The sequence below is a fragment of the Pelecanus crispus genome, chromosome 11, assembly GCF_030463565.1.
Source record: "Pelecanus crispus isolate bPelCri1 chromosome 11, bPelCri1.pri, whole genome shotgun sequence".
Taxonomy (NCBI): Eukaryota; Metazoa; Chordata; class Aves; order Pelecaniformes; family Pelecanidae; genus Pelecanus; species Pelecanus crispus.
Genome location: NC_134653.1, coordinates 19,110,117 through 19,136,938, shown reverse-complemented (window position 1 = coordinate 19,136,938; position 26,822 = coordinate 19,110,117). Strand labels below are relative to the sequence as shown.

The 26,822-nt window shown below is 53.7% G+C and overlaps 1 protein-coding gene across 1 annotated transcript; it reads left to right on the top strand.

The window, feature by feature from the left end:
- The first annotated feature begins 1,420 nt into the window (after positions 1-1,420).
- Positions 1,421-26,026, top strand: ABCA3 (ATP binding cassette subfamily A member 3). The gene is made up of 30 exons (XM_075718550.1): positions 1,421-1,507; positions 5,412-5,676; positions 6,240-6,367; positions 6,484-6,649; positions 8,073-8,332; positions 9,086-9,202; positions 9,798-9,918; positions 10,490-10,663; positions 11,330-11,511; positions 12,743-12,889; positions 13,241-13,370; positions 14,084-14,238; positions 15,118-15,273; positions 15,611-15,821; positions 16,120-16,270; positions 16,797-16,895; positions 17,095-17,287; positions 18,155-18,458; positions 18,797-19,070; positions 19,665-19,869; positions 20,375-20,594; positions 20,837-20,995; positions 21,505-21,677; positions 21,956-22,090; positions 22,221-22,415; positions 23,359-23,546; positions 23,653-23,823; positions 24,080-24,267; positions 24,380-24,453; positions 25,895-26,026. The coding sequence occupies exons 1-30, from the start codon at positions 1,454-1,456 to the stop codon at positions 26,024-26,026; spliced, it is 5,127 nt and encodes a 1,708-aa protein (XP_075574665.1). The 5' UTR covers positions 1,421-1,453.
- Positions 26,027-26,822: the final 796 nt, after the last annotated feature.

The following is a 26,822-nucleotide window of genomic DNA, read 5'->3' as shown; positions in this document are numbered from 1 at the left end:
TTTTTTTTGCTCTGAGAATGCACCTGGGTTTTGGTTTGGGGATAGAAAGGTGTGTGCCAAGCCAGGAGGACACTTCTGGAGAACTCAAGGAAGTAGTTGCGTAGGGCAGGCTGGGTAGATGGATGTTTGTTGCTTTGTCCGCAGGCCTATGTGGTTTTTAGCTTGCTCTCACTGCAGCTCAGTTGCTCCCAGCTGTCGGTGCTCTGCTCGCAAGGTGCATTTACCAGTCACCAGTCCGGGAGCGAAGGTTGGGCAGGCTGGGTCACCAGCCTCCCCTTTCCCCTCGCTGTGGCACCCTAAACTCCTTGTTGAGGTTGGTGGGTGCCAGCTGGGTCCAAGGAGCTGATGCCATCCCAACCGGAACTGGAGAATGTGCTGTTGAGCATCTCCCAGGGCGATGCTGGTAGGTAATGTGTCTGTCCTTGTCTCTGCAGAGGCTTTCAGTGCTGCCAGGGTCTGGAGCACAGGCTCTCAGAGATGAACCTGGCAGCTGCCTGCTCGTGGAGGATGCGGCAGGGCCGATGGGCACTGCTGTGGCCCAGGTTGGCCCCGTTGCTGTGGGAAGAGGGGTTTTGCTGTGCTTGGAGGCTGAGGGGCTGCTCAGCTGGAGGCTGCCCTGCATCCAGCAGCGTGCGCAGGCTGCTCTGCTTGTGCCAGGGCTGCCCCGTCTCTGTGCCATGCTGCTGGGCAACTTGCTGCAAGCATGTCTGTGGTGGGATAGCAATGCTTCATCAGGAAATGCTGCTGCAAATGGAGACAAAAACAACTTGGAGGGATGGCAGATGCTTCCTAAAAGAGGGGGAGGATGTGAGTGTATCATCCTCGAGTGTATTGTCCCCGAGCACTGACCTTCCCTTCCACTTCCCTGCCCTTTTCTCATCCTTGCCTCTCCAAGGAGAGTTTCTGCTGGGAAAGCACTGTTAACATTGCAAACCTAACCCTTCACGTTGCAGGAGGCAGAGGCGCAACTTGAAATCTTCACCAGTCCCGAAATAATGGGCTGCAAGGAGTTTGGTGGCCTTACTTGGGCTGGTGTTTGCAGTTCTGTGACCTGGTGCTCCCACTGCTTAAGGAAAGCTGTTCCCTGCCTGCTGCTGGGTGAAGGACCACTGGTGCTTGTGGGCTGAGTTTCTAAACAGCGGCCTTGCTCTTTTGCAGCTCAGGTTATGCTGACAACTGGGAACGAGTCGCTCCGGAAACCATGAGCTCTGGCTCTTACTGGTCAGTAATGACCCTTGGAGAGGGAGTCTGACAGTTATTTTGTCCCTTTTGAGGCCGAGCCAGCTGTTGTAACATCAGACTGGAAACAGAGAGCTGCTCTTGGGTTGCCAATGGGTGGGATGGGGATGCTGCCCTCCTGCCACCCACGTCTGCGAGCGCCTGGCATTCATGGCTCTCTCCTTTCTTCCAGGGTCCTGCGGAGCGGTGGCAGTGGTCCCCTTCTGATGGGAGGATGGTTGTTCTCAGGCAGTTTGGGCTGCTGCTCTGGAAGAACTACATCCTGCAGGTAGGCTGGCACTATGCTCTCGAGGGGCTGCCTCTGTCATCCCTAAATGTGGGTACATCAGAGCTTGCCTAGGGTCTTGATTCTCCAGCAAACCTTCACCATGGGCCCAAGGCATTTCCTGGAGAAAAACAGATCTGTTTGTGCATGTGGTGTCATCCTGCTTCTGTGCCGGGGAGAGGTGGGCAGGGCTGCATGCTAAGTTGTCCCTGTCCCCTTGAGTCCACGCTGTGCCATTCCCGTCCTTTTGCAGTCCAGCCATGACTTCAGCTCCCCCTTCTCACAGGGCAGGATGACACAGGCACCCTCCTGTGCAAAGGTGGGTTCCTTGAGCTGTCTTGTTAACACAGGCTCCTCTGGAGGTGGTGATTGCTGCATGATGCCTACAAACCCAGCAGGGCCCAGATTTTTTTTCCTCCATTACTTTCTATAAGCCCTCAGAAGCAGCTTTTGGGGTCTTAAAAAATTAAACTACCGTTTTCCTGGCATCTGCTCCCAGCCCAACTCCCTGTGTGGCAGCTGGCTAATGATGAGGGATTTCAGGACCTTGGGGCCTCCTTGCCCTGCTGACCGGCAGCATCTCGCCTGCTGCTGCAGCGCCTTTAAGCAGCGTGCAGGCGCTCCTGGGCGGAAGCTGTGGCTCCCCTGGGACCCAGAGCTGGCCCTGGCAGAGGGCGGCGGAAGAGGAGGGAGCAGAGATTGCTGCAGCCTGGCTTTACGCTTTCAATTACCCTTCTGTAGATCAACATGATGTTGCTTTAAAAATAAACAAAAGGAAGGGCTGGCTGGGCTGCCTGTGCCCGGCCTTCCAGCAGAGCAGGGAGCAGGCAGCCAGGCTCAGATGTGACCAAAGGGACTGGCAGCAGGTCTGATTTGCAGTCAGGAGTGTTCTCCATGGGTGTGCGTGATGGCCAGCCCTGTGAATCCCCCCTTGTAACACCCCAGATGTGTGTAGGACAATCCCCCATCCCCTCTGCAGGGGAATAACAGCATCTTCTGGATGTACTCTGGGGCGGGGGCACCTCTTGTGTTTTCTGAGGCCACAAGCTATCTTGGATCTACTGTGTCAGAATATGACCTAGAGTCTTTGCTCCCCTCCACCAAAAAAATGTGCTCCTGATGAAGACACAGTGCTCCCAAGCCATCATCACCCCAGTGTGAAGATGGATGCTGGGACATGTGGCTTGCTCAAAGCCAGGGCAGCCCTGGGCAGGCAGAGGTAGTGATTACAGATGAGTATCCCCGTCACCTCTGGAAGACGGCAGCTTAAATGACTTCTGCGGCACTGAAAGCCTGCACTGGTAAATGTGTTTTGGCCTGTGAGTTTGGGGAGCCAGGCAACTGTTCTGGAGACAGCCCAGGAGACTGAGAGGGGGTTAATACAATAGTAAATCAGTGGGAGGCAGCTGGTTCGCCAGAGCTGCATTATAAAACCATCAGACATCTGCAACATTTGCTTTTATGAGTGTGGCCTTTGGAAAGGCTCTTTTTTCCCTGCCTGCTCAGAGCCGCCGCCTCCTGGCCACGCTGCCGGGGCTGGCTGCAGCAGTGGCTCGTCCCTGGCTGTGGTTGGAGCGGGCAACTCCTCCCAGTAGAAGTCCAGAGAGGGTTTTTTGGCTTCGACAATGGGTGCTGAGAGCCAGGGCGACACAGGGAGCGGCTGCGTGGCCGTGCCTGTGTGCTCCCTCCTGGCAAACTGGCCAAGAGCCAATTCATCCCAGCTGCTGCAGGGCGGACTGTCCCTTTTCCCAGGATGTCTGAGCTGGTCTGTACTCAGGGCTGTGTTTCTGCCCCACCAGAGACTCTGCCCACTTTAGCGTGCCCCACTTGCTGCTTCCCCCGCCCCCATTTAAAAAATAAACCCTTTTTCCAGTCTGCAGAGGGACGGGAGGTGTAACTCCATGGTCAGTGCAGCTCAATGCTTGGTGTTTGCAGAGCTTAAGGAGCTTCCAGGGCAGCCGGGGTGCTGCCTCCGGCACATGGTCAGTGCAGACAGGAGAGCAGGCAGGTGAGGAGCCCTGACATGGGCTGAGCCATACCCTGCCTGCAGCGTGCTCACCCTGCATGTGCACCCGCTGTCTGCGGGCATGTTTTTTACAGCACCGCAGCCCATTGCTGCGCCCTGCTGTGGTCCAGGCCGTGGCACTGCTGTGCCAGCAGCCATGGGGCCAGGCAGGAGACAGTTTAACAACACTGAGTGTGCAGAGATGTCAGGGAGGGGCTGTGCCATTGGATAAAAAACAATTGCTGAGACTATTCTCACAATTGTGAGAATAAACCTTTTGGTGCTCTTATACATTGTGGTGGTGTTCTTTCCAGCCTGGTGTAGGGAAGGGTAGAAAACTCCCCTGGTCTTGTAAAGCCTGTCTTAGCCAGAGCCCTCAGAAGAGGTTAATACCGCTGCTTCTGTTTCGGGCACATGCTCCAAGTGAGCAGCCGTGAATCCCTGCGCCCAGAGCTGCTCCCTGCTGCCAGGGACATCTCATTAGCTGTCACTGCAGTGACTGAGGTTTGGCCTGCTGTGCTGCGCTTGCACCTGGGCTGGGCTTGGGTGAACGCAGCTTGGTTTGCAGGAGAAAATAAGGCGGCTGGGTCCAGATTTCACCTCTCCTACCCAGACCTGCCTGGCTGCTGCCGCTGTGCCGGGCACAGGGCTGAGCCGTGCCTTCCTGCCCATGGTGGGATGTGGTGTGCCCAGCTGAGCTCTGGGTGCTGCCTCCCTCTCCCATCCCCATCCCAGCTGACTGGTACAGCTTCAGTGGGAGCGGCCCAGTGCTCACCACTCCCCTCCCTGCAAGCGAGTGTGACCTCTGCAGTGATTTTATGGGCATAAATCCATCAGTCAGCAGCATGTCACAGCTCCTGCTGTAAAACAGATTGGGGGGGGTCACGCTGCAGGGTCATGGGTGTGCATGACACTGGTCAGGACTGCTGCTCCCCCTGCCCCTCTGGTCAGAGATGACCCCAGGTCCCCTGGGATGAGCAGAGTTTTAAATGCTAATTAACCTGGGTTGGGGGCAGGTGTTAGTAGCTGGTGGGAATTTTGCAGGAGAGGTAGCCCTGGGGAAAACTGCTGGAGGGTCGTGCTCCAGCTTGGCTGCCCAAGTGCATTCACCAGACTTGAGTTCATTGTCTGGTTGCTTGAACCTCAATTAAAAATAATAAATGAGCCACCGTGTTTAGTGCAGACAGGCCTCAGGCTGAAGGCTGAGCACGTGGGAACCTGTGCAAGGGCACCGATGCCTGTAGCCAGAGGCTCTGCCAGGTCCTGTCCTGGGCTGGGACACAGAGCCTGTGTCCTGCTGCCTGCAGCCGCTAAGCTCTGGCAGAAAAAACTTCACTGACTGTGTTAGCTTTGCTCTGCTTTACCTTCCCCCTGCTCACTCAGTCCCAGCCTTTCATTTAATTGCTGTATTTTTAGTTCCCAGCCCTGTTAAGTGTTGGGCAAGGTTGCTCTGCTTTGGTGAAAGCTGTTCTCTTCACTCTCCCGGCTGTGGCTAGTCCCATGGCACGGGTCCTCTCTGCAGGAGGTGCATCGCTGTGGTTGCCTGCAGGAGTGGTATAGGCCAGCCCCGAGTGCTGCCTGCTCCTGGACAGAGCCCTGTTGCACAGGGAAAGGGCAAACAACCAGCTCAGCTCATTCAAACCCGCAGTGTGGCAGGGAAAGCTCTAAAGGAGGGTGCTTTGAGAAGGAGCGGTGCTTAGGGAAGGGGACACCCTGGCTGGAAGGTCTGGAAGGATGTGGGAATCGGTGCAGTATCATTCCTGAGCTTTGGAAAAACCCAGGTTGTGAAACCTTGGGAAATACAAGAATGCTTCTGCTGCGTGGCATTTGCATGCCCTAAACCTTGTTACTGTGTTGGATCTACCTTCAGTGTTCACTTTTTTACATCTTTGTTTGCTGCAGAAACGGCAGATCTTGGTGACAGTCATTGAAATCTGCCTGCCTCTGCTCTTTGCCGCCATCCTGATAGCGCTGCGGCACCGGGTGCACTCCGTCAGCCACCCCAATGCCACCATCTACCCCGCCGAGTCCGTGGATGACCTGCCAGGTTTCTTCTACCGCCGGCACCCCAGCAACCCCTGGGAGCTGGCTTATGTCCCCTCCAACAGCAGCGCCGTCAGGAGCATTGCTGAGGCAGTGGAGAGAGCTTTACCCATCAGCATCAGAGGTAAGCAGGGGCTGGGGGCTGCGGCTTCCACCCCAGAAATTGGTATGAATTTTTACTCTGATAAATTCTGATGCTCTATTCCAGGGATGCATCAATTTTATCAGAACTTAAAGGCAATGGTTTTATTTTTGTTTTCAGTAAAACTACGGGATTTTGTTTTGATTTTTGATCACATTTTGTTGCAGTTTCCATCTAGAAAAATACTGCCCTAAAATAGTTAAAGAATGTGGCTGTCGCTTCCCTGAGACAAAGTATTTTTGGAAATCTTGTTGCACAGAAGATTTTAGCGCTTCATGTTCCAAACTGAAGATGTTAGGATTTTTTCTGAAAGAAGAGCTGACTCCTGCTCTCAAGGAGGAGGAATCATCTGCGTGCCCCGTGATGGGTACAGCAGCGTCCCATATAAATCCCCTGTATCTGACAGCAGCAGTGTTTCACACCTCTGGCTGGAGCGCATCCCTTGTGTCCTGGACCAAAATTTTATTTTCGGTGATGGTTGAGCATCAGCTTGCATTGAGTTGCCGTGCTCTGTGCCTGCATATCTGTCTTTCCCCCCTCCGCAGCTCAGGGCTTTGCCTCGGAGAAGGACTTTGAGGAGTACGTCAAGTCGGACAACCGCTCGGGCAGCGTGCTGGCTGCCGTCGTGTTCAAGCACCGCTTCCGTCAGAGCACGGCCCCGCTGCCCCTCCAGGTGAGCAGAGCCAAGGGGGGATGAGGACGTGGGGGGATGGCATCCTCCCACCCTCTGCCACCCAGACAGCAGTCCTTTCTGTCCCACCTGTGATGCCCTTTGTGTGCTCCCTCCAGGTCAACTATGAGCTGCGCTTCAAGTACAGCCCGAGGAATGCCCCGCGGAGTGAGCAGACGGGTCTGAACCCCAACCTGGACCGGGACTGGCACACCAGCTACCTCTTCCCGCTGTTCCAGCTGCCTGGGCCCCGGGAGGCCAAGTTTGCTGATGGGGGGACACCGGGTGAGGGCAGCCTTCCCTCTGCCGTGGGCTATTTCACAAAGAGATGGATGTGATTTTCTGTACAGCAACTCAGCTCACTACAGAGATTCACTGAAGCTCTGAGCTTTTAAATAAATAGTTTAATTTTTTAAAATTAATTAAGTTAAATTAATTTAACTTTATTTAAATATTTTAATATTTATTTATTATATTTATTATTTATATAATATTTATTTAAATTTTATCCTGTGGCTTCTCGGGCACTGCTTGCCTCTGGGTACCTCTGCTGAGCGGGGTTGGGTAAGAATAAATTTTACTTACGTGATTTTTTTAAAATTTTTTTTCCTTTTATATTTTTAATGGAAAATTTATTTCAGGGTCCAAACTGCTCAGTGTTTATTGTGCTGCTTAAATACTTTAGAAATAAATAGAGCAATTCTGTGGTTTGAGCGTAGGTTTTTAAGGAAAGCCAAACCACTGACTGAGCAGGAGGCAGCAGGGATGTTGCTGGAGCTGGTGCTGGCTTAGGACTTGTTTTTTTGGGAACTTCCTCTGTGGCTGCAAAGGGATGTTTCCCTTGGTTGGGTTTCTCCTTCCATTGTTCAATAGTGATGTCAGGGAAAAGACTGAGAGGCTGAGAAAGCGAGCGAATGGTTTTTGCTCATGCAGTGTAAATAAACCTGAGCTCAAGAGGACAATATCTGCTGGTTCAAATGTTCTGCAGGACAGGATGACCAGAGGCCCAGATCAATTCCCTCACTATAGTGTTTGTTTAGTAAATTAGTTAATATAAAACATTGTTCATCATCTCGTATTTTTACTTTTTCCTTCTCTGTCTAGGTCATTTTCAGCAGCTAACTTTCAAAATGCTCATTTGGGGCTTTGTAAGCAGAATTTGAATTTTCATTCAAGTAATGTGGCAGGGATCCCACATAAAAACAAATAAGTTGAAAATTAAAAAATCTTTCACTGTTTTCTAATGCACAAAAATTTAAGCCAAATGCGTGAGTAACAGGATATATTCTTCCTCACCAAAACCTGTGTAGTATCCCGTATTCTATTGGTTTACCAAAAAAAGAGAGACCAAATACAAGCTCGGCGACATTGGTGGTGGTTAGTGACAATGGAGAATCTCCCCCCTTACAAAAATAAAGCCATGCCTGCAGAAAGGTGACTGCAGTTTAAATGGAGTTTTCCTCCCAGCTGCTTTTAAATTATGATTATGAGACTTAAATTGCCATGATTTAAATCCTTCCCAAGCCCCTCTGTGTCTGCAGGAGTGTGTTGATAGTGATGTTTGTTTTGCTTTTCCTACAAGCTCTTTTTTTGTTTCCTGTTCTTCTTCCCAAGCAATCCCTCTCGCAAAGGCTGTTTCTCTCCTGCCAACGCCTCCCTTCAAAATCCAGACCCGTCTCTATTCCCCCATGTTGTTTTTGCCATGCAGGCTATATCCGAGAAGGTTTCCTGGCAGTGCAGCATGCAGTGGACAGAGCCATCATGCAGTACCATGCCAATGCCAGCTCCACCAGCCTGCTGGAGAACATCACGGTGGTGGTGCAGCGCTTCCCCTACCCGGCGTACGTCAACGACCTCTTCCTCCTCGCCATACAGAACCAGCTGCCCCTGCTGCTCATGCTCAGCTTCACCTACACCTCGCTCAACATCGTCCGCGCTGTTGTGCATGAGAAGGAAAAGAAGCTGAAGGTAACGTGAGTGGTGGGACATCTGGGTGCTCCTCTCCCTCTGTGGTGTTTCCCAACAGATGCTGTCTTTAAATTAGGAACAAAATCCCCATCGGGTTTGGAGCCAGCAAGCAGGAGGTGGGGATGGCAGCAGATTAGCAAGCCTCAGGGAGGAATGTCGCTAATCCTGCCACCAGGACTCAGCTCAGCTTTCCTTGCTGTGTGGCCAAGGCTGCTGGACCGAAAGGCTTGGTGTTTCCAAGGTGGCTTGGAGAGAGGGCAGCATTTGTGGATTGAGGAGTTTTGTAGATTCAAGAGTTCAGGGTGCAGGAAGCGAGATTTTTGTCTTTTGAATGTAGAAACCTGTGTGAGTTGTGTTGCGGGGGTGGTTGGAGCTCGGCTGCTGTGGTGGTTGCAACAGCAGGGCTGAGTGTGCAGGGCTTGGCTTCCCCTGGGTGTGGGGTTGTCCTGCCGTCTGCCCCGCTCCTGGGCGACCATGGTGGCCCTGCCGGCATTAGCTGCTGTGGTTTTGGGTTCAGCTCAGCTCTTTGGGGAGATGTTCTCCTGTGGCGGTGGCAGCCCCTGTCCAGGGAGGTGGGGGACACCTGCGCTGAAGTCTGCGCAGGACTACTTTGGTGGGACCTGGGGCTGCCACCTCCCTCCCCAGTGCTGCAGGGCAAAGCCACCACCACCCTGACCAGGGCCTCCACCTTGCCCCTGGCCATGCCTGGGAAGTGTGGGTGCAGCCCTGGGTGATGGTGTGACCTCCCTGCAGGAGTACATGCACATGATGGGCCTCAGCAACTGGTTGCACTGGAGCGCCTGGTTCCTCATGTTCTTCCTCTTCCTCCTGGTGTCCGTGTTTTTTGTCACGGTGCTCTTCTGTGTCAAGGTGAGTGTCTTTCCCCAGGCCACCATTCTGCAGAGGCCAGAAGCTCTGTGTTGGCAAGGCACAGGGATGACAAGGATCCTCTGCCGTGGGCTGGAACATCGTGGTATCTCAGGGCTCCTCCACGTGTGTAACGGAGGCTGCAGTTGGCCTTTTCCAGAGCTGGGTGGGCAGAGCTGCCCCCGCCAGCTGCCTTTCATGGCAGGGATGACCTCCCCAGGAGGGGGCTGAGGAGTGGGAGCCCCATGGGCACTGGGGAGGCCCAGGCAGTCCCATCAGAGCAGGACCACCACACTTCTGCAGCCCTGCATGCCCTTGGAGGGACTTGAGCTCTCCTCTCTGCTTGTACCCACACCATGAGAAGCAGGAGGTGGCTGCCTGGATGCTGAGCAAGGTGTCCCCTGCCTCTTAGACCCTGTGTCACACAAGGGCAACCCATATTTCTTCCATCTAGAGTGGTCTAGGAGGGCCTGGGCATTCTCACCCATCTCTCAGTTTGTCTTTAACCCGTGGAGAACATCAGGTCTCAGCTGGCCACATGTGCCTGCAGCCATGGCCGGCTTCGCCAGCCCTGGGTGTAACCAGAATTTCTCGGTAGGTGAGCGAACAGGGAGCAGTGCTCACCAACAGTGACCCCACGCTGGTGTTCACCTTCCTTGCCATCTTTTCCATCTCCTCCATCTCCTTCAACTTCATGGTGAGCACCTTCTTCTCGAGAGGTGAGTCCCTCCCTGGCTGCCTCCTTGTGTTGCTGACTTGTGGGGCTGAGGGGGGCATTATGGGCCTCATGCTGTAAAATCTTTGGTTAGTTTTGATTGAGAGGCAGCTCTGGAGGTCATCAGTCCATCCTGCTCAAAGCGGGGCCAGCCTCAGAGTTATGTGAGGTTGCTCAGGGCTCTGTTGGATAACGTGCTTTGACGTGCAGAGAGGGGGCTTTTCTTCCCTTTTTGGCTGTGTTTTCCCCACAGTGCGTGGGAAAGGATGTGTGTACTGTTGCTTCCCAAACCAGACAAGCTCATGCATTAGGGTATCATCTGGCTGTCTTGGCCCCAGGATGCTCTGGTCTGGGATGGGCAGGGTGCTTCTGCAGATGCCCACTACGGGGTCGGGGTTGGGGTCTGGTGCTGCTCCTGACTTGCCATGGAACTTGAGCAAGTCCTCATCCTGCCCCGCCGTAACCACCCTTGTGCAAAAGGCTTGAATCTCCGTGGATGGAAAGCTGGTGAGAAATACTCAGTGATATCACTGTATTACTGACATTTTCCCTCCTGCTTTTCTCTGTGCTGGCAGCAAATGTTGCGGCTGCCGCTGGTGGCTTCCTCTACTTTTTCTCCTACATCCCTTACTTCTTCATCTCGCCCCGCTATGACCTGATGTCCCACAGCCAGAAGCTGTCATCCTGCCTCATCTCCAATGTGGCCATGGCCATGGGGGCACAGCTTATAGGCATGTTTGAAGGAAAAGGTAAGTGCCTCCTGTCCCTCGGGAGAGGAGCCAGCCTTTTTTCATGGTGGGTTGGGACCGGCTTGCATGTGGTGTGAAGGGGTGGGAAGAAGTCAGGGAGAAGCACTTTCTTGCTCCTAACGAGAGCAGGATGGCTAACTGCTGATTGATTGCACAGGTCTTATCAGCACCAGGGCTCTGCCCCTCTGAACCCATGCCCCTGGCAGTCTGGGTTGTGCAAAATGCCATTATCGCTTTAATTGCCAAGCAAATTCTGTTCTAAAGGATGAGAATCCATTGCATTTCCTCCTTCCCAAAATATATTTTTAATTTCTATGTTAATAAGAATTTGCTGTTGATTCCAGCAGCAGCCATGCTATTGCAAAGTAGTGGCACTAAGAAGGTGGCTGGGGTGATGGAAGAACAATGGCTGGAGAAGAGTTTGCTGCTTCCCAGGGCAGTTGCAGAAGATGTGATGGAAGAATTGTGGTGGGATGGGGAGCCTTGAGATGTCAGTGCACTTTCTGCTGTGTCTTTTCCCTCCATTTATAGAAGGGATTGTAGAGCCGTGCATGTGCTCCTCGTTACTGAGCAGTGAATTAGGACAGGGATGCTATCTGACAGTCTTGAAGAGCACTTTGTCTTTCCCGAGATGCAAAGGTAGACAGTGCCCTGTGTGCATTGCAGGGACTGGCATTCAGTGGAGGGACCTCATGAAGCCCATCAGTGTGGATGACAACTTTACTTTAGCCCAAGTGCTGGGGATGCTGCTCCTGGACTCGGTGCTCTACGGCGTGGTGGCCTGGTATGTGGAGGCCGTCTTTCCAGGGGAGTACGGCGTGCCTCAGCCATGGTACTTCTTCTTGACGGTGAGCACTGCTTATGCACCCCTTCCGGCTGTCTTGACAGGCATCTCTCAGGGATGGTTCCCCCTTCTGTGCTATGCAGTGGGCTAGGCTGACGTACAAGGGTGGCACCATCTGGCTTCCAAAATCAAGGGGCCTGCAGCGTGTCCTCAGTAAAGGCTGATGCAGCTGTATTTCTTTACTGAATATGAAGGTCATCTTGCCTTTCGATCTTTGTCCTGACACTTGTTGGCGTGCAGGGTGTTGTTAAGTGTCTCCAAGCCCCAAGCGAAGGCATTGGAGAGAAGCCCCAGGTGCAAGCAACCAGATCCAGTCATTTGAAACTCCCCAAGCGCTGCCATCCGGGTGGACCTGGGCAGTCTGCATTCTGCTGCCAGCCCCCAGGTGCTAGTACTGGGGTGATGATGGGTGATGACTGTCACCCTCTCAACTGAGCTGCCCTCGCTCTGCCAAGTCAAATGCTTGGCATCGTCTTCAGCAGCTGTAGGTGTGGTGGTTACTGCAGCTCAGCTGGCTGCTAAGGATTTGTTAAGCCACAGCAACACAATCAGTTTTGATCCTGTGACCGTATCCCTTGTTATTTGATTGGGATGTTTTTCCTCCTCCCCTCTAAGTTCCTTTTCCCAGTATGGTTTCTCTCCACATTCCACTCCCTCTTGCAGCTAGACCAGGGTAGCAAAGATACAGCTGTCTGCCAAAAGCCACAGCAGGATGCTGATTTTCGATCCAGGAGTTGTTGAATTGCTATTTCCACAGGGATTTAAGGTCTCAAACACTTATTTTCATTTCTGGAGAGCCTGGTCAAAAAAAGGCCATAACTGCAGTAGCTGGACCCCAGGCTTTTTTGTTTAGTGTGTGTCAAGGTTTTTGGAGGGGGTAATTCTCCATTGCGTGGGCTCTTCTGGGCAGAGTGCTTCTGCCTGAGCAATTTTGCTTCTCATTGAAGTACTGACCTTTTCTATGGGAATGAAGATGGGTAAAAGCTGCCTGTGTAACCACAGGCGATCCTGCTTTGAGGGAGAACCAGGGGAAGGCAGCAGGGCAGGAGGAGCAGTTTCAACCTCTGGCTGACCTGCCTGCTGAAGATGTGCTGGTTGGCAATTCTCAGGCCAAAGAGAGTGCTCTTGCAGATCCATGGGAGGCATCTGCATGGGAGGAGGAGGGTGGATGAGGCTGGGGAGAAGAGATGGTCTCTGCCTGTGCCTGAGTTTCTCTCTTTGCCTTCTTCCATTAGCCCTCATACTGGTGCGGGCGCCCCAGGACTGTCGTGGGAAAAGAGAAGGAAGAGGAGGAGGACCCTGAGAAAGCCCTGAAGAGTCAGTACATTGAGGAGGAACCTGCCGACCTCGTGTCAGGAATCAAAATAAAGCACCTTTCCAAGGTACCGACTGCCCAGCACAGCACAAACACATCATAAGGTTGTTTTTGTAAAGACTGCTGCCTGCAGGCAGCTTCCTTATCATTTTCCTGCCCTCCTCAGCCAGGGCTGTGCTGCTTGGCTGCTGTAAAGCAGGTAAGGCTCTTCCACAGAGCTGGCTGCATTTTATTGTGGGCTGAAGTGTTAGGTACTTGCAGGTGCAGTGACATCTATATTTAACCTGAATTAGACCTGTTGTCTAATGCCAACAGCATGTGAGCATCACGGGCTTTGACTGCCAGGTGGAACGGAGGGGGCAGATCTGAGAGCACTTCCCTCAAGTGCAGCATCAACTCGTTAATGTGATCTCCACAGGTCTTCAAAGTGGGAAACAAGATGAAAGAGGCAGTGAAGGACTTAACGGTGAACATGTACGAAGGGCAGATCACCGTCCTGTTGGGACACAATGGTGCTGGGAAGACCACCACTCTGTCCATGCTCACAGGTAGGAGCCGAATCCTGCTGTGGGGCTGGCATGGAGCAGGGAAGGGCTGATGCCTTGGCTTGCAAAGGGGAGCTGAACCCCATCTCTGAGGTTGGGGAGGGTTTTTTGCTCTTCCCTGGAGCGCCTTTGGTTCACTGAGCTGTTGGCCAGGGATGCTGAGGTATTGAGAGGCACGTTGCTGCCTGGGGAGATGGAGGGAGCGTGGGGGTCCCTGCTCAGCCCTCCACAAAAGTGGGATCGGCTGGTGGGGGTAATGACAGCCAGTCTTTGTGTTGGAGAGTCCTGAGAAGAGGAAGGACCCGCTGCAAGATGCGTCTCTGCAGGCTTTGTCATGATAAGGCAGGGAGGGCATGGGCCAAGAACCGGTCATCTTCATTCCTGAGCTGCTGAGCTCACGGAACCTTCCCTGGAGGTCTGTTCTGGCCTTGCCTGGAACTCTACCAGGCTTACCTGCCCACTTCACTCCTTGCCTGCCTGCTCTGGCAGCACTGCCAGCTCCACCTCCCACCTATGGATGCCATGCAGCCCACCTTGTGGGCGGGAGGAGAAAGCTGCTGTGCCCCGGCTCCAGCAAGAGATGGCTTGCTCTGACTTTTGGCAGAAAGCTGCAGGGTGGGGGGTGCTCGGCAGGACCCCCACTTGTCTGCCAGCTCTTTGCCGCCTGGGGTTATCCTCAACCCTGAGCCGAGGCCACTGTGTCTCGCTCCTCCCAGGTCTGCACTCTCCAACGGGCGGGCAGGCATACATCAACGGCTACGAGATCTCCCAAGACATGGTCCTGATCCGCCGCAGCCTGGGCCTGTGTCCCCAGCATGATGTCCTCTTCGACAACATGACGGTGGAAGAGCACCTCCGCTTCTATGCAGGGGTGAGCATGATGCTTGGGGGGAGTGCCGCCGGGCCCCAGGGAGCCAGCCCTGGGGGAGGCACCCTGCAGCCACCCTGTGACTTTCCTGAGGCTGTGAAAGCATGGTGAGATCCATCAAGTGGGTCCAGAGGGAGGGCCACAAAAGTGATCAGAGGGTGGAACACCTCTCCTATGAGGAAAGGCTGAGAGAGTTGGGGTAGTTCAGCCTGGAGAAGGCTCTGGGAAGACCTTATTGTGGTCTTTCAATACTTAAAGGGGGCTTATAAGAAAGATGGGGACAGACTTTTTAGTAGGGCCTGTAGCAATAAGACAAGGGTTAATGGTTTTTAACCAAAAGAGGGTAGATTCAGACTAGATATAAGGAAGAAATTTTTTATGATGAGGGTGGTAAAACACTGGACCCGGTTGCCCAGAGATGTGATAGATGCCCCATCCCTGGAAACGTTCGAGGTCAGGTTGGACGGGGCTCTGGGCAACTTGGTCTAGTTGAAGATGTCCCTGCTCATTGCAGGTGGGGGTGGACTAGATGACCTCTAAAGGTCCCTTCCAACCAAAACCATTCTATGATTCTATCATAAGCAGAACAGCCCTTGCCTCCTCTTTCCACCTCATCTCCAGGCAGGAGCTCCCAGCTTGGCTGATGGAGGAGTGGAGTGGTTGCAGGCAGCATGACTCCGTGGAAACCCCCATGCCAACTGTGCCAACTCCATCAGGGTTGGGCAGGAGTCCTTCTCTCTGCTTTCCCACTTTCCTGCCTGGATGTGGAGGAGGGAGTGTGGTGGGGTTTAGCAGGTGGTGGCTGATGTGGTGGGAAGGGTCTTTGCCAGATTCACTTCCCCCTGCAGGCAGGCTTAACCCTCCCTTCCCCCTGTCTGGCAGCTGAAGGGGTACCCACCCTCCAAGTGCCCTGAGGAGATCAACCACATCCTGAGGATCCTCAACCTGGAGGACAAGCGCCACTCTCTGACCAAGGCGCTCTCCGGCGGCATGAAGCGCAAGCTCTCCATTGGCATCGCCCTTATTGGGGACTCCAAGGCAAGCATCTTCGGTGGGGCTCACCTGGAACCTTTCTCCCTGGGGCCAACGTAGGTCCTTCTAGTGGCTCTAAGGTTGTTCCTCACCCGTGGTGAGCCAGTGGGAGATGCAGGGACAGTGAGGAGTGGGCAGGAGCACCCCCACAAAGGAGGACAACTCTGAGGATGACGCCCTGAGGCTGCAGTGCAGCTCTGTTGCCTGGTAGCTGCTCCCCCAAGCAAGATCATTGCATGCATGTTGCGAGGTCAAGGCTCCTTCTGGGCCCTGGGGTTGCCCCCTCCTGTGCTGCTGTGCCTCTCCCAGCCCTTTCTGACCAGCACCTATCTCCTGTGTGCAGGTGGTGATGCTGGATGAGCCGACATCAGGGATGGACCCAGCCTCTCGCAGGGCCACGTGGGACCTCCTGCAGCAGCAGAGGAGCAACCGCACCATCCTGCTGACCACCCACTTCATGGATGAGGCTGACCTGCTGGGGGACCGCATAGCTATCATGGCCAAGGGGGAGCTGCAGTGCTGCGGCTCCTCACTCTTCCTCAAGCGTAAATACGGTAAGGGAGGAGCAGGCAGGCCATGCTTGATGTCTTCTCCTTGCCAGGGAGGAGCAGGAGGGGGATATAGGGCAGGGAAGGGGAATCAATGCTCCTTGTCTGATGGCTGCTTGCTCCCCGTTGCGCAGCTCTGCCTCTTCTGAGGCCCATCCCTACACTTGCTTCTGCATCGTGTCCATAGCCCAGGCAAAGTCATCAATGCTTTGCAGTGCCTTAGCATCCCTCTCTGATCCAGCACCCCAGGGCCAGGCTGGGCTGTGATTTACCCTCCTCTCCCTTCTCTTGTGGCTCTGCTCAGGGGCAGGATATCACATGGTGATGGTGAAGGAGCCCTACTGTAACCTGGGGGAGATCTCCCGCCTCATCTGTCAGTATGTGCCCAATGCCACCATGGAGAGTAATGCTGGGGCAGAGCTGTCCTTCATCCTGCCCAAGGAGAGCACGCACAGGTAACATCATCGTCCCCTGCTTGCCCTCCCTGTGGTGGGTCCCCTTGTCTTGCACACACTGGGGCACATACTGTCGTCACAGGCTTGCTGGAAAGGGGAGCTGCTTCTGCATCAGCACTGATCTTGGAAAATCGGGTTCAGTTCCTTCTTTCACCGCCGTCCTCCCCTGTGTCTGCAAGTGCATCGCTCTTGTGCCCCCATGCCCACTGTGTCACTGCCCGTGCAGCAACTGCATGGGACAGACTGGTTGCTGATAGCTGGTGTTGGCTGCAGTGTGGAGGGTGGCACAAATGAGGCAGGCTGGTTTGGCTCTGAAATCAAATATATGGATAGCTGAAGCTGCCTGTTGCACGAAAGAGCAGAAGATGGAGCCCAAAAGCTGCTTTTGGGGTGCTTAGTGTTGCAGGCATCACGGGAGCTGGCTGCAGGACTCAGACCAGCTGCAGGACCAATGCCCAGAGGGTCTTAACCTCTGAGTGCCGCCTCTCACAAGCATCAACATCTAATACCTCACTTCTCCGTTCAGGTTTGAGGCACTGTTCACAGAGCTGGAGCAGAAGCGGGAGGAGCTGGGCATTGCCAGCTACGGCGCCTCGGTCACCACCATGGAGGAAGTCTTCCTGAGGTAGGCAGGAGGGAGGCTGGCCCTGGTGGGGTGTCATCTGGTGATGACCAGTCCCCATGTGTTTCAGTGATGGTGGTGTCCTACACAGCTCTCCGGGGCATGTGTTGGGGTTTGTCTCTTGGGTTTGGCTTCCCCAGCTCAGAACAGCTTGATCCTGTCTGGGTCTGTATTTCATCACTCGCTTTCCCTCCTGGTGCAGGGTTGGGAAGCTGGTTGACTCCAGCATGGATATCCAGGCCATCCAGCTGCCTGCTCTCCAGTACCAGCACGAGAGACGCTCCAATGACTGGGCCATGGATGACTCCAGCAGCCTGAGCGGCATGACAGATATGACAGATGACAGCGGGGCACTCATTACAGAGGACTGCTCCAGCATCAAGCTCAACACCGGGGTGAGTGCTGGGGGTGTCAGTGCAGCAGGAACGGGGAGAGGGCATGTGAAGGGGGTTTCTGGAGCAGTGTTACCAGGTGGAGCCTCCCCCATGGCTAGTCTCATTGCATGTGGTTTGGAAGATCAAACTGGAATCTGCATCTTTAGGGCAAATTATTTTTAGGGTTGTTGGGGTTGGTCACTGCCATCCTCTTCATGTTAATCTTGAAGTCTACAGAGATGCTTTTGAAGGCGTCCCAGGTGATCTAAAGTGGTTTTCACCTGCTGTTGCGACATTATTTGGGATTTCCTGCAGGAAGCTGAGAAAAAACATCATCTTTCCCTTGCTCGGCTTGTGTTTCAGATCCCTGGCAGTCCTTCATGGTCCACTGCCTATGTGCCTGTGATAAGTTTCCCCGTGTTCCTCAAGGGCATGTCTCAAAGGCAGAAGGGGAGAAAGATGTTTATGGGTTTAAAATGCAGAGAAGGTGCTTGCATGTGCCAGGCTGGGAGTTCCCAGGTGTCTCAGCCCAGTCACTTTGGCAGGCAGCCGTGTTGCAGTAATCCTATTTGTGAACTTCAAATGCTGAGAGGTGGAGGAAGGTAAAGGTCATGGCTGAAGCTGCTTTTAACACCTGAGATCCCAAAGTGACTGCATCCTGTTGGGAAGCAGTGGCATTTGGTGGGCTGACCTGCTGTGCTGGAGTCAAGCAGCTGCCCTGCTAATTCCTTTACAGGCTTGGCTGGAGAGCAGGCTCTGCCGCAGGCTCATGGGCTACATGCAGGATGGGGAGAGGTCATTCCCCCCATCAGCTGCATGGGGTGATGTGGCTGTCGGGGCTGTCTGCAGCTGGCAGGGCTCACATTGACCTGACTTCTCCCCTCCCAGTTCTACCTGTGCTGCCAGCAGTTCTACGCCATGTTCATGAAGCGAGCCATGTACAGCTGGCGCAACTGGAAGATGGTGGCAGCACAGTTCCTTGTACCTCTGATCTTCACTGCCTTTGCCCTCGTCGTGGCCAAGACCTTCCCAGGACCCAGGGACTCCTCCCTGCTGAGGCTGACGCTGGAGCCCTATGGCCAGACCATCGTGCCTTTCTGCATCTCGGCCGCCTCGGGTCTGTCGCAGAGGTTGGCAGAGCAGTACGTGGAGCTGCTGGACTCCCAGCATCAGTCACCGCTGGAGGTGCTGGGTGAGGGTTCCGGAGCACCTGTGGAGCAGGCGATGCCTGGTGGGGTGTGCAGGAGCCACGGGCTTCTCTTGCCAGGGCCCTTGGTGTGGGTGGCTCGGGTCCCAGCTGCAGCATACCTGACGTATCCCCTTGTATCCTCTCCTGCACGGGAGAGCCCCACAGTTGGCAGGACGACTCCTCACCCAAGCAGAGCTGTGTTCTCCATAACCCTGTGTTTGTGGTCATCATTGGGGCTAGGGTGGGCCACCAGGGCTGGGGCTGCTTGGGGTCTTTTCCATTTGGCCCCAGTTAGCTCTGATGTGATGGAGCCTGCTCATAACAGCCGTGGTGTTTGGCAGGTGGCCTGGAGGAGTATCTCATCTCAAGAGCTTCTGAGGAAGGGGGAGCCTTCAATGAGCACTACATCGCAGCTGCCTCCTTTGAAGGAGCTGGGAACCGCACGGTGGTCACTGCGCTCTTCAACAACCAGGCATATCACTCACCCGCCACAGCCCTTATGCTGGCCGACAACGCTGTCTTCAGGGTACTGGCGGGCCCCAATGCCTCCATCACAGTCACCAACTACCCTCAGCCCCGCAACATCACCGAGAAGGCCAAAGACCAGCTCATGGAGTACGTCTGATGTCACAGCGCTTGCTTTCCTGCTGGGGCTTGTGACTTCCATGGGTGCAGATTGGCTTGGTTGTACTGGCATCAGTGGAGGAGCCAGGCTGGAGCTTCTCAGACCCAAATGTAGCTGTGATTGTACTCAGGAGGTCAGGAGAACAAAGCTGTGTAGATGACTTACCTGCCTGAGCCTGGCAGCCACGTCACCCCACGCACATATCTCAGTGGTTGGGTATTCCCCTGTAGATACTGGTTGGGGCTGGTTTTCCCCAGGTGACAGAGCAGAGGGGGCTGTATGGCTGTACACTTCACAAAATCCCACATCCAGGGTCTCTCAACTTCACCTGTACCAGAGGGGACATGCATGGGACCTCACAAAGGCAGAGTGGATGTTTGTGGTGTGCTAGGTGGACTGTGTGGGGGAGATGCTCATCTTACTGAGGTGCGCTTTTATTGTGGTGTGTTTGTTCTGCATGCTGGCTTGCTGCATGAGTGTAGCCTCCACAAGAAGCATGGTGTGGGTGTACTGTCCCCATGTAGTCTCAGCATTGGTTTGTTGAGCTGTCCCTGTCCTAACCTGCCCCACTGCTCTCCCTGTAGAGGCCAGACCGGGTTTGCCATTGCCATCAACTTGCTGTATGGTATGGCCTCACTTGCCAGCACCTTCGCTCTGCTGCTGGTCAGCGAACAGGCCATCAAAGCCAAGCACGTCCAGTTTGTCAGCGGTGTCTACGTGGTCAATTTCTGGCTTTCTGCCCTGCTCTGGGACATCATCAACTTCCTCATCCCTTGTGCTCTGATGCTGGTAAGTCACTCCTGACACTGATACCCTTCAGTCTTCCCCTTGGGTGGGAGCTCTGGGTGTTGCTCCTCTGGGAGAGCTGGGATGTATGTAGGTGCAGGGAAAAGGATGAGGCCGCTGGCATTGTCTATGAGGCCGCTGGCATTGTCTCAGTTAATAGAAAGGACCAGCAAGAAAGCTGTCCCTTGGTCCTGCTGGGAGCTGGGCTGTGGCCAACCAGCTGGGTCACCTGACTGCAGCCTCTGGCACCAGAGGGTGTGGGCACCAGAAAATCTCAAACACATGGGAGCATGGAGAGGAATTCCCCAGATCTGCCCTTCTATATCCCAGTCTGCAGAAAGAGGGCTTCCCTTGGGGATGGGCATGGGCTGCTGCTAGGAACCATCTGTGAGGGGTTATCTGGGTCAGTGCGGTGCTGCTATTACCTTGCTGCCTGGGCCGTTGAGACGAGGACACATTGCTTGTGGTCAAGACAAAAGTGCATTCTCCTCACATTGCTGTGCCCCAGGTGATATTCCAAGCCTTTGATGTGCAAGCCTTCACCCAAGACAGCCACCTTGTTGATGTGATGCTGATCTTCCTCCTTTATGGCTGGGCCATCATCCCCCTCATGTACCTCCTCAGCTTCTTCTTCTCCGTGGCAGCCACGGCCTACACTCGTCTCACTATCTTCAACATCCTCTCAGGCACAGCCACCTTCCTTGCGGTCACCATCATGAGCATCCCAGGTGGGTCGCTGCCCTCCATGCCTGCTCAGCACTGCACCCTGCTGTCACCAAGAAGATCCAGCCCCCAAGGGGACTCTTTCACGCCAGGGCTGTCCCCACACTAGCAAAAAAAGTGACAGTCCATTCTCACCCATTAAACATGACAAAATTTGTTGGTTTTCCTTCTGAACTTGGAAGTATCAGTGTCTTTCTCTAAAACCAGCTAACTCAAATCTGTTGATCCTCCTGTGCTCCTCTTTCAGAGCTGGGCTTGGTGGACCTCTCCAAAACCCTGGATGAAGTCTTTCTCATCTTACCCAATTACTGCTTGGGCCAATGTATCAGTGACTTCTACCAGAACTACGAATTCATTCAGTTTTGTACTTCCTCCGTTGAAGCCATCTTCATCTGCAAGGCATTCAGTTAGTCTCTGTGTTGGTCCTCACCTGCCCATCCTGGCCATCCCACCATAGCTGCACTGGGGGGGTCTCTGTGGTGTGGGTGGTGGAGCTGGGCAGTATCATGGGGCCTCTAACCCAACCTGGGCAGTAGCTCCAGGTACCATTTTAAAGAAAAAAATGGGCACCGTTTGACGCTCATAGGTGATCTAATTAAGGAATCTTTTCCTTACTAATGATTTGGAGGAGGATGTGGGCTAGGGAAAGTTTCATAGACAAGTAAAGAAATCCCAGTCCCAAGAGTGACTTGATCTCCTCTTCATGCCTCCACTGGGCATCTTCTGCCAGATCCCCTCCAGACCTGAATCCTCTTGTGGGAGGCGTTGGAAAGAGCTGTGGGCAGGGAGCCAGTGTGGGCTGGGATGGAGATGAGCCTGGCAAAGCTTTGGGCTCACAGCTTTCTCTGGAGCTTATCTGCCCTTCCCCAGAGTGTAGATTGATCCAAGTCTTGATTTTGTTCCATCCCTGCTCAGATATCAGTTATCAGATGAACTACTTTTCCTGGGAGACACCTGGGATCGGACGATACCTGACCTCCTTGACCATCCAGGGTTTCTCCTTCCTCTTCCTCCTTTTCCTCATCGAGACAAACCTTCTCTGGAGACTGAGAACTTTGGTCTGTGGCATCTGCAGGCGGCGGAAATGGGTGAGCTGAAGCATGTGGGAGGGAGATGTACCGATGCCAAGCCCAGGAGTCCCTGCGAGCTGGAGACAGGCCCTCTTCACCTAAATCATCTTCCCAGGGAGCATCCCTGGAGGAGGTTGCTTGGAGGGACCAATCCTGTTGAGTGTATGGGTTGGCAAAGGGAGTGAGGCATCCCCAGAGGTGGCTGATTGAAGGGGTGGATCCTGCCCAGGTTGGAGGAACCCATTTGTCCCATAGCAGCCAGGTGGCAAAGAGTGTTTTTTGTCCCCTGTGTTTAGGTGGCACTGCTGAACAGAGTGTCTGTGCTGCCGGAGGACCGGGACGTGGCAGATGAGAGGAAGAAGGTTTTGGAGTCGCCACCAGAACTGCTGTCATCTCTCAGCAGCCCTCTGGTCATCAAGGAGCTCACCAAGGTGAGGAGAGTGTGGCCGTTCCTGAGCATCCTGCTGCCAGCTGAGCTGTGATCCTCACAGGGCTGGTAAAGCCACTGCTTGCCGTGCTGTGCCATCGGTATGGCATGGCTTGTGTGTTGGTCTCCACCAGGTCTATGACAGCCGGGAGTCCCTGCTGGCAGTGGACAGGATCTCCTTAGCGGTCAGCAAAGGGGAATGCTTTGGCCTTCTTGGCTTCAATGGAGCAGGCAAAACCACCACCTTCAAGATGCTGACTGGTGATGAGAGCATCACATCAGGGGATGCCTTTGTGGATGGCCACAGCATTCTGGCCAACATCAAGAAGGTACCAAGGGCTGCAGGGGCAGAGGGCAGCATTACAAACAGTCCTGTGTCTGCTTGGGCTGGGCCACCTTGCAAGTGGCCTCTGAGGAGGACACAGTTGCAGTTGCCAGGGGTAGAGGAAATATCCCAGGGACATTGTGTCCTTGTCTGGCCCAGCTCTCTGTTATCTGGCTGTGTGGAAGCAGTCCCCTCTCCACTGCAATGACAGATGTGAAACAAATGGAAGCCAAACCTTGAGAGGGTGGCAAACACTTCATCAAAGGGTTTAGCTCCGTAACTGGCAACATGAAAAATGTGAGTTAGTGATCACAGTCGGAGGATGGTCTCTCTAAAACGAACGGGTCAAACCTTTCCAGACCCCTGCTAGAGGTCTCCTTGCTGGGAATTGCCCACTCCCTTTGGAAAAGCAAGAGGTGAGCAGGGGTCAGGTATTTAGTTCAATCCCTGGATACCTCTACCACTGTCAACCCCAGACAACGTCAGGCAAGGATAACATGGGGAGGGTCTGTCCTGAAAGCATGGTCCTGCTTGCTTCTTCCCCTGGGGCTCTGCCTTCTGTTGGGCTATTATCCCCAGAGGAGACCAGCGTATGGGGAAGGTACAGACCTTCCAATGCTTTCCTTCTCCTGAGAGCCTGGCCCACCTGAAATGGCCCCTCACAATGAGGAACCAGCTTGGGAGACACAGCGTGAGACCACACAGTTGCCATTCCGAGGTGCGCTGTGTGCGTCCATCCCTGCCAGACTGGCTGCTCCAGTGAGGGGGAATTTCCCTCTCATTTCACCTGCAGTTTTGGAGCTGCAGCTCAGTCCCCATTGCTTTGAGCAAAAGCCTTGCAGAGGTGCAGCAAAGTCCTGTGGGTGCCAAGGCACCTTCTGGCTTGGACACCTTCTTGCAGAGACCTGTCTGTGAGCTAATCCCCGTTGGGTTCCTCTTGCCCCAAGGTCCAGCAGCGGATCGGCTACTGCCCGCAGTTTGATGCCCTCCTGGACCACATGACGGGCCGCGAGACCCTGAGCATGTACGCCCGGCTGCGGGGCATCCCCGAGCGCTACATCGGCAGCTGCGTGGAGAACATGCTGAGAGGGCTGCTCTTGGAGCCCCATGCCGACAAGCTCGTGAGGACCTACAGGTGAGAAGGAGATATGGAGACACCCCATTCCCTCTGCCCCTTGTCTTGTGGGGCTCTCCCTGTGCTCATATTGAGTCTCTGTCCCCATTCCCATCTCCTTCCGCAGCGGTGGTAACAAGCGGAAGCTGAGCGCTGGCATTGCCCTCATTGGTGGTCCCCCCGTGATCTTCCTGGATGAACCCTCCACTGGCATGGACCCTGTGGCCCGACGTTTGCTTTGGGATGCAGTGACGCGGACACGGGAATGTGGCAAATCCATCATCTTCACCTCCCACAGGTGACACTTGTCTGGGCAGGGCTTGGCCTGGGAGATCAGGAGTGGCCAGGAGGGTGGTGGGGTCCAGGGGATGGGACCCACCTCCAGAACCTGGTGGGTGGGCACTCCTGCAGCCAGCAGTGGCTGGCTTTACCCAAATCTCCCTCCTCCGAAAGACTGGAGAGGAGAGAATCCACCTCCAGCCCCTTCCTAGAAGCTTCTGCTGTTCTGTCTTGGTGCTCCTGCCCTGCTGAACAAGTCTTCTTCTGTCCTGCAGCATGGAGGAGTGCGAGGCCCTGTGCACACGTCTGGCCATCATGGTGAACGGGCAGTTCAAATGCCTGGGCAGCCCCCAGCACCTGAAAAGCAAGTTTGGCAGTGGCTACACCTTGCTGGCCAAAACGCAGAGTGAGGAGGAGGGCGAGCTGCAGGCCTTCAAGGCCTTTGTGGAAAAGACTTTCCCAGGTACTGTGAGCTAGCAGCTGGAGCAGTTGCCCTCCGGGGGGAGGGCTGGGTGCTGCTTGTGAGCTTCAGTGAGTTTCCTAACTCAGAGCCTCTCCTTGTTTGTCTCTCCCAGGCAGTGTCCTGAAACACGAGCACCAGGGCATGGTACATTATCACTTGACCAACAAGAACCTCAGCTGGGCACAGGTAAGGGGATGCTGGAGCACGTCCCACCCCTTTGCAGGAGGAGGCTGGAGGGGCAGTCCTATTCCTGCCCCTTCGCATGCTCTTCATGCTTTGCTTTCACACTCAGCTCATCTTCCTTTTCTTCCAGACCCACTCTCTGTCCAAAATCCAGGTCATATATAAAAACCAAGCTAATTAAAAAGTGTTTTTCTGCTTGACCCTTTCCCACATCCTGGCCCAAACAGGTCACCTCCTTGTATGGTCAGTGTGTGAGCACCCAGGATGCCCTGTGCGTGCTGAGCTGGGACTGCTCCATCCCACCCCCCTGAACTGGCTGCCCTTGACTGCAGCCCTCCAGAGGGAAAGCAGGGTCTCCCTGGGGAGCAAGAGCTGATTTTGCCTTTGTTTGTACATCTCAAAATATTTCATGAAGGCTCTGGAGGCTGCTGAAGGGATGCGTTCGGTAGTTGCATCCTTCCCACCCTGCATCTCCCTGCTGGGAACATGGTGCTGGAGGACACAGCATTGACCCACCAGCACCTCTCTGCTCCCTGCTGCTGACCCTCAGCCCGAGGAAGTGCCTTGCACCCCGGCTTCTGGTGCTGCCGCACGCAGGCACCGGTGCTGTCCCACCCGAGACTATGAGCATTGGCTTTAATGAGCCATGGACCATGTTGGATCCCAGCCCAGGGATATACATATAAAAAAACATATATAGAGTGAGTATGTTGTTATACTGTCTACATATACTGTAGACAGATAGTTATAGTTATATACTATCTCTATATAAAAATACATAGTATACAGATATATACAGGTATATAGTATACAGATAGTTTTCATATATAGTATACGAGTATATATATATATAGGGGTTTTTATATATCTGTATACTATATATACTCTATATGCTCTATATAGTCTATATAGAGTGTATGGTATAGTATGCAGTATAAAGTATATATACTAGAGTACATATTATACAGATTATGTAAAAACTATATATATAGTGTGTATATATATAAAAAAATATATATATATATAAAAACTATCTGTATACATAACAGATAGTTATGTATAATGTATATATAGTACACTTACAGTTTTTTATATATTAGATACATATATGATGTATTAGGCAGAAACCTTGGGCTGGAATCCCAGCCCAGGGATATATATAAAACCCCATACGTGTGTGTGTGTGTATATATATATATGTACGTATGTATGTATCATATATATATGTAAAAGATATATATACACAACATATATTTTCAAATTAGGTCAGGTACTCTGCTAAATAATCCATCTCCTGGCTTCCCACTGCCCTCCTGCTGGGGAAGGTTTTACTTCCCCTGGGTCTCCCTGGAGGAAGAAGCTTCCTCTGCTTTCTCAGTCGCAACCTGCAGGGTTCTCCTGCAGCCAAGGTACCCTGCAATAATTGCCATGCTGTCCCTTGCAGGTCTTCGGGGCCTTGGAGAAAGCCAAAGAGAAGTATCGCTTGGAAGACTATTCAGTGAGCCAGATATCCCTGGAGCAAGTCTTCATGAGCTTCACTCGCTTCCAGCACTACACAGAGGACAGAGGGAAATGAGCAGAAGCCTCCACTGGTGCCCTTCATCATGGACTGGCCCTGCTGCCTATACATAGTATACATAGAGACAATAATTTATATATCAGCGTGTCTTAAACAATGTATAAATGTAAGAAACTTTTCACTGGGGAGGGGGGAGAGGATGGTGTTGTACCTTACGCCGTCGGGACCACAAGTGGTGCGTGTGCATTGCGTGCTGCTGCAGCGCCAGCACAGGTCTGTGTGTGAGTGCGTGTGTGCATGTGACGCTTCCACTCTCCAGCCTTCATTGCCATCTATACAGAAAAAAAAAAGCCTAAAAAGCAGGAGGAAGCCTGGATGGGTGGAGATGGGTGTTGGGGATTGGGCTGGCGGAGGAGGAGCGGGATGCTGTCCCCAGACGGCACCGTGCTCCCTCCCTGCACCTCTCTTCCATGCCCAATGCTCACACCCATCAGGACACTGCTTCATGGTCTTCGCCCGCATGTCAACATGTATTGTTAGGTGGTTTGCTCGTGGTTTAACAGGAGGCTGTCAAATAGCTTAGATCCAAACCCTTCACTGGGTTAATTAGGATGCGCTGTGGTTGCCCTTAGAAGCACTTTGTGTCTAGCTGGAGGGGACAAGACAAGCCTCCCGTCTGTCCCCTGTGTAGCACGGAGGAGGCTCTGTCTCCTTTAACCTCTTCAAAAACACTGTCCCCTCCTGCGTGCTTGCCCATGGGTGGAGGCAAGCCTGTCGCACTGTGCCGGGCTGTGCAGGGGGAGCTGGCTGTGTGGTGCTGGGTGGTGGTGCTGGGAGGGAGGGAGGGAGGATG

Bases quoted from the DNA above. Each gene is read 5' to 3' on its own strand.
- ABCA3 (XM_075718550.1), top strand. From the start codon at position 1,454: ATGGTTGTTCTCAGGCAGTTTGGGCTGCTGCTCTGGAAGAACTACATC. The intron at 15,822-16,119 runs GTAAGGGAGGAG...GGCTCTGCTCAG, and splicing joins CTTCCTCAAGCGTAAATACG to GGGCAGGATATCACATGGTG. The intron at 18,459-18,796 runs GTGAGGGTTCCG...GGTGTTTGGCAG, and splicing joins GTCACCGCTGGAGGTGCTGG to GTGGCCTGGAGGAGTATCTC.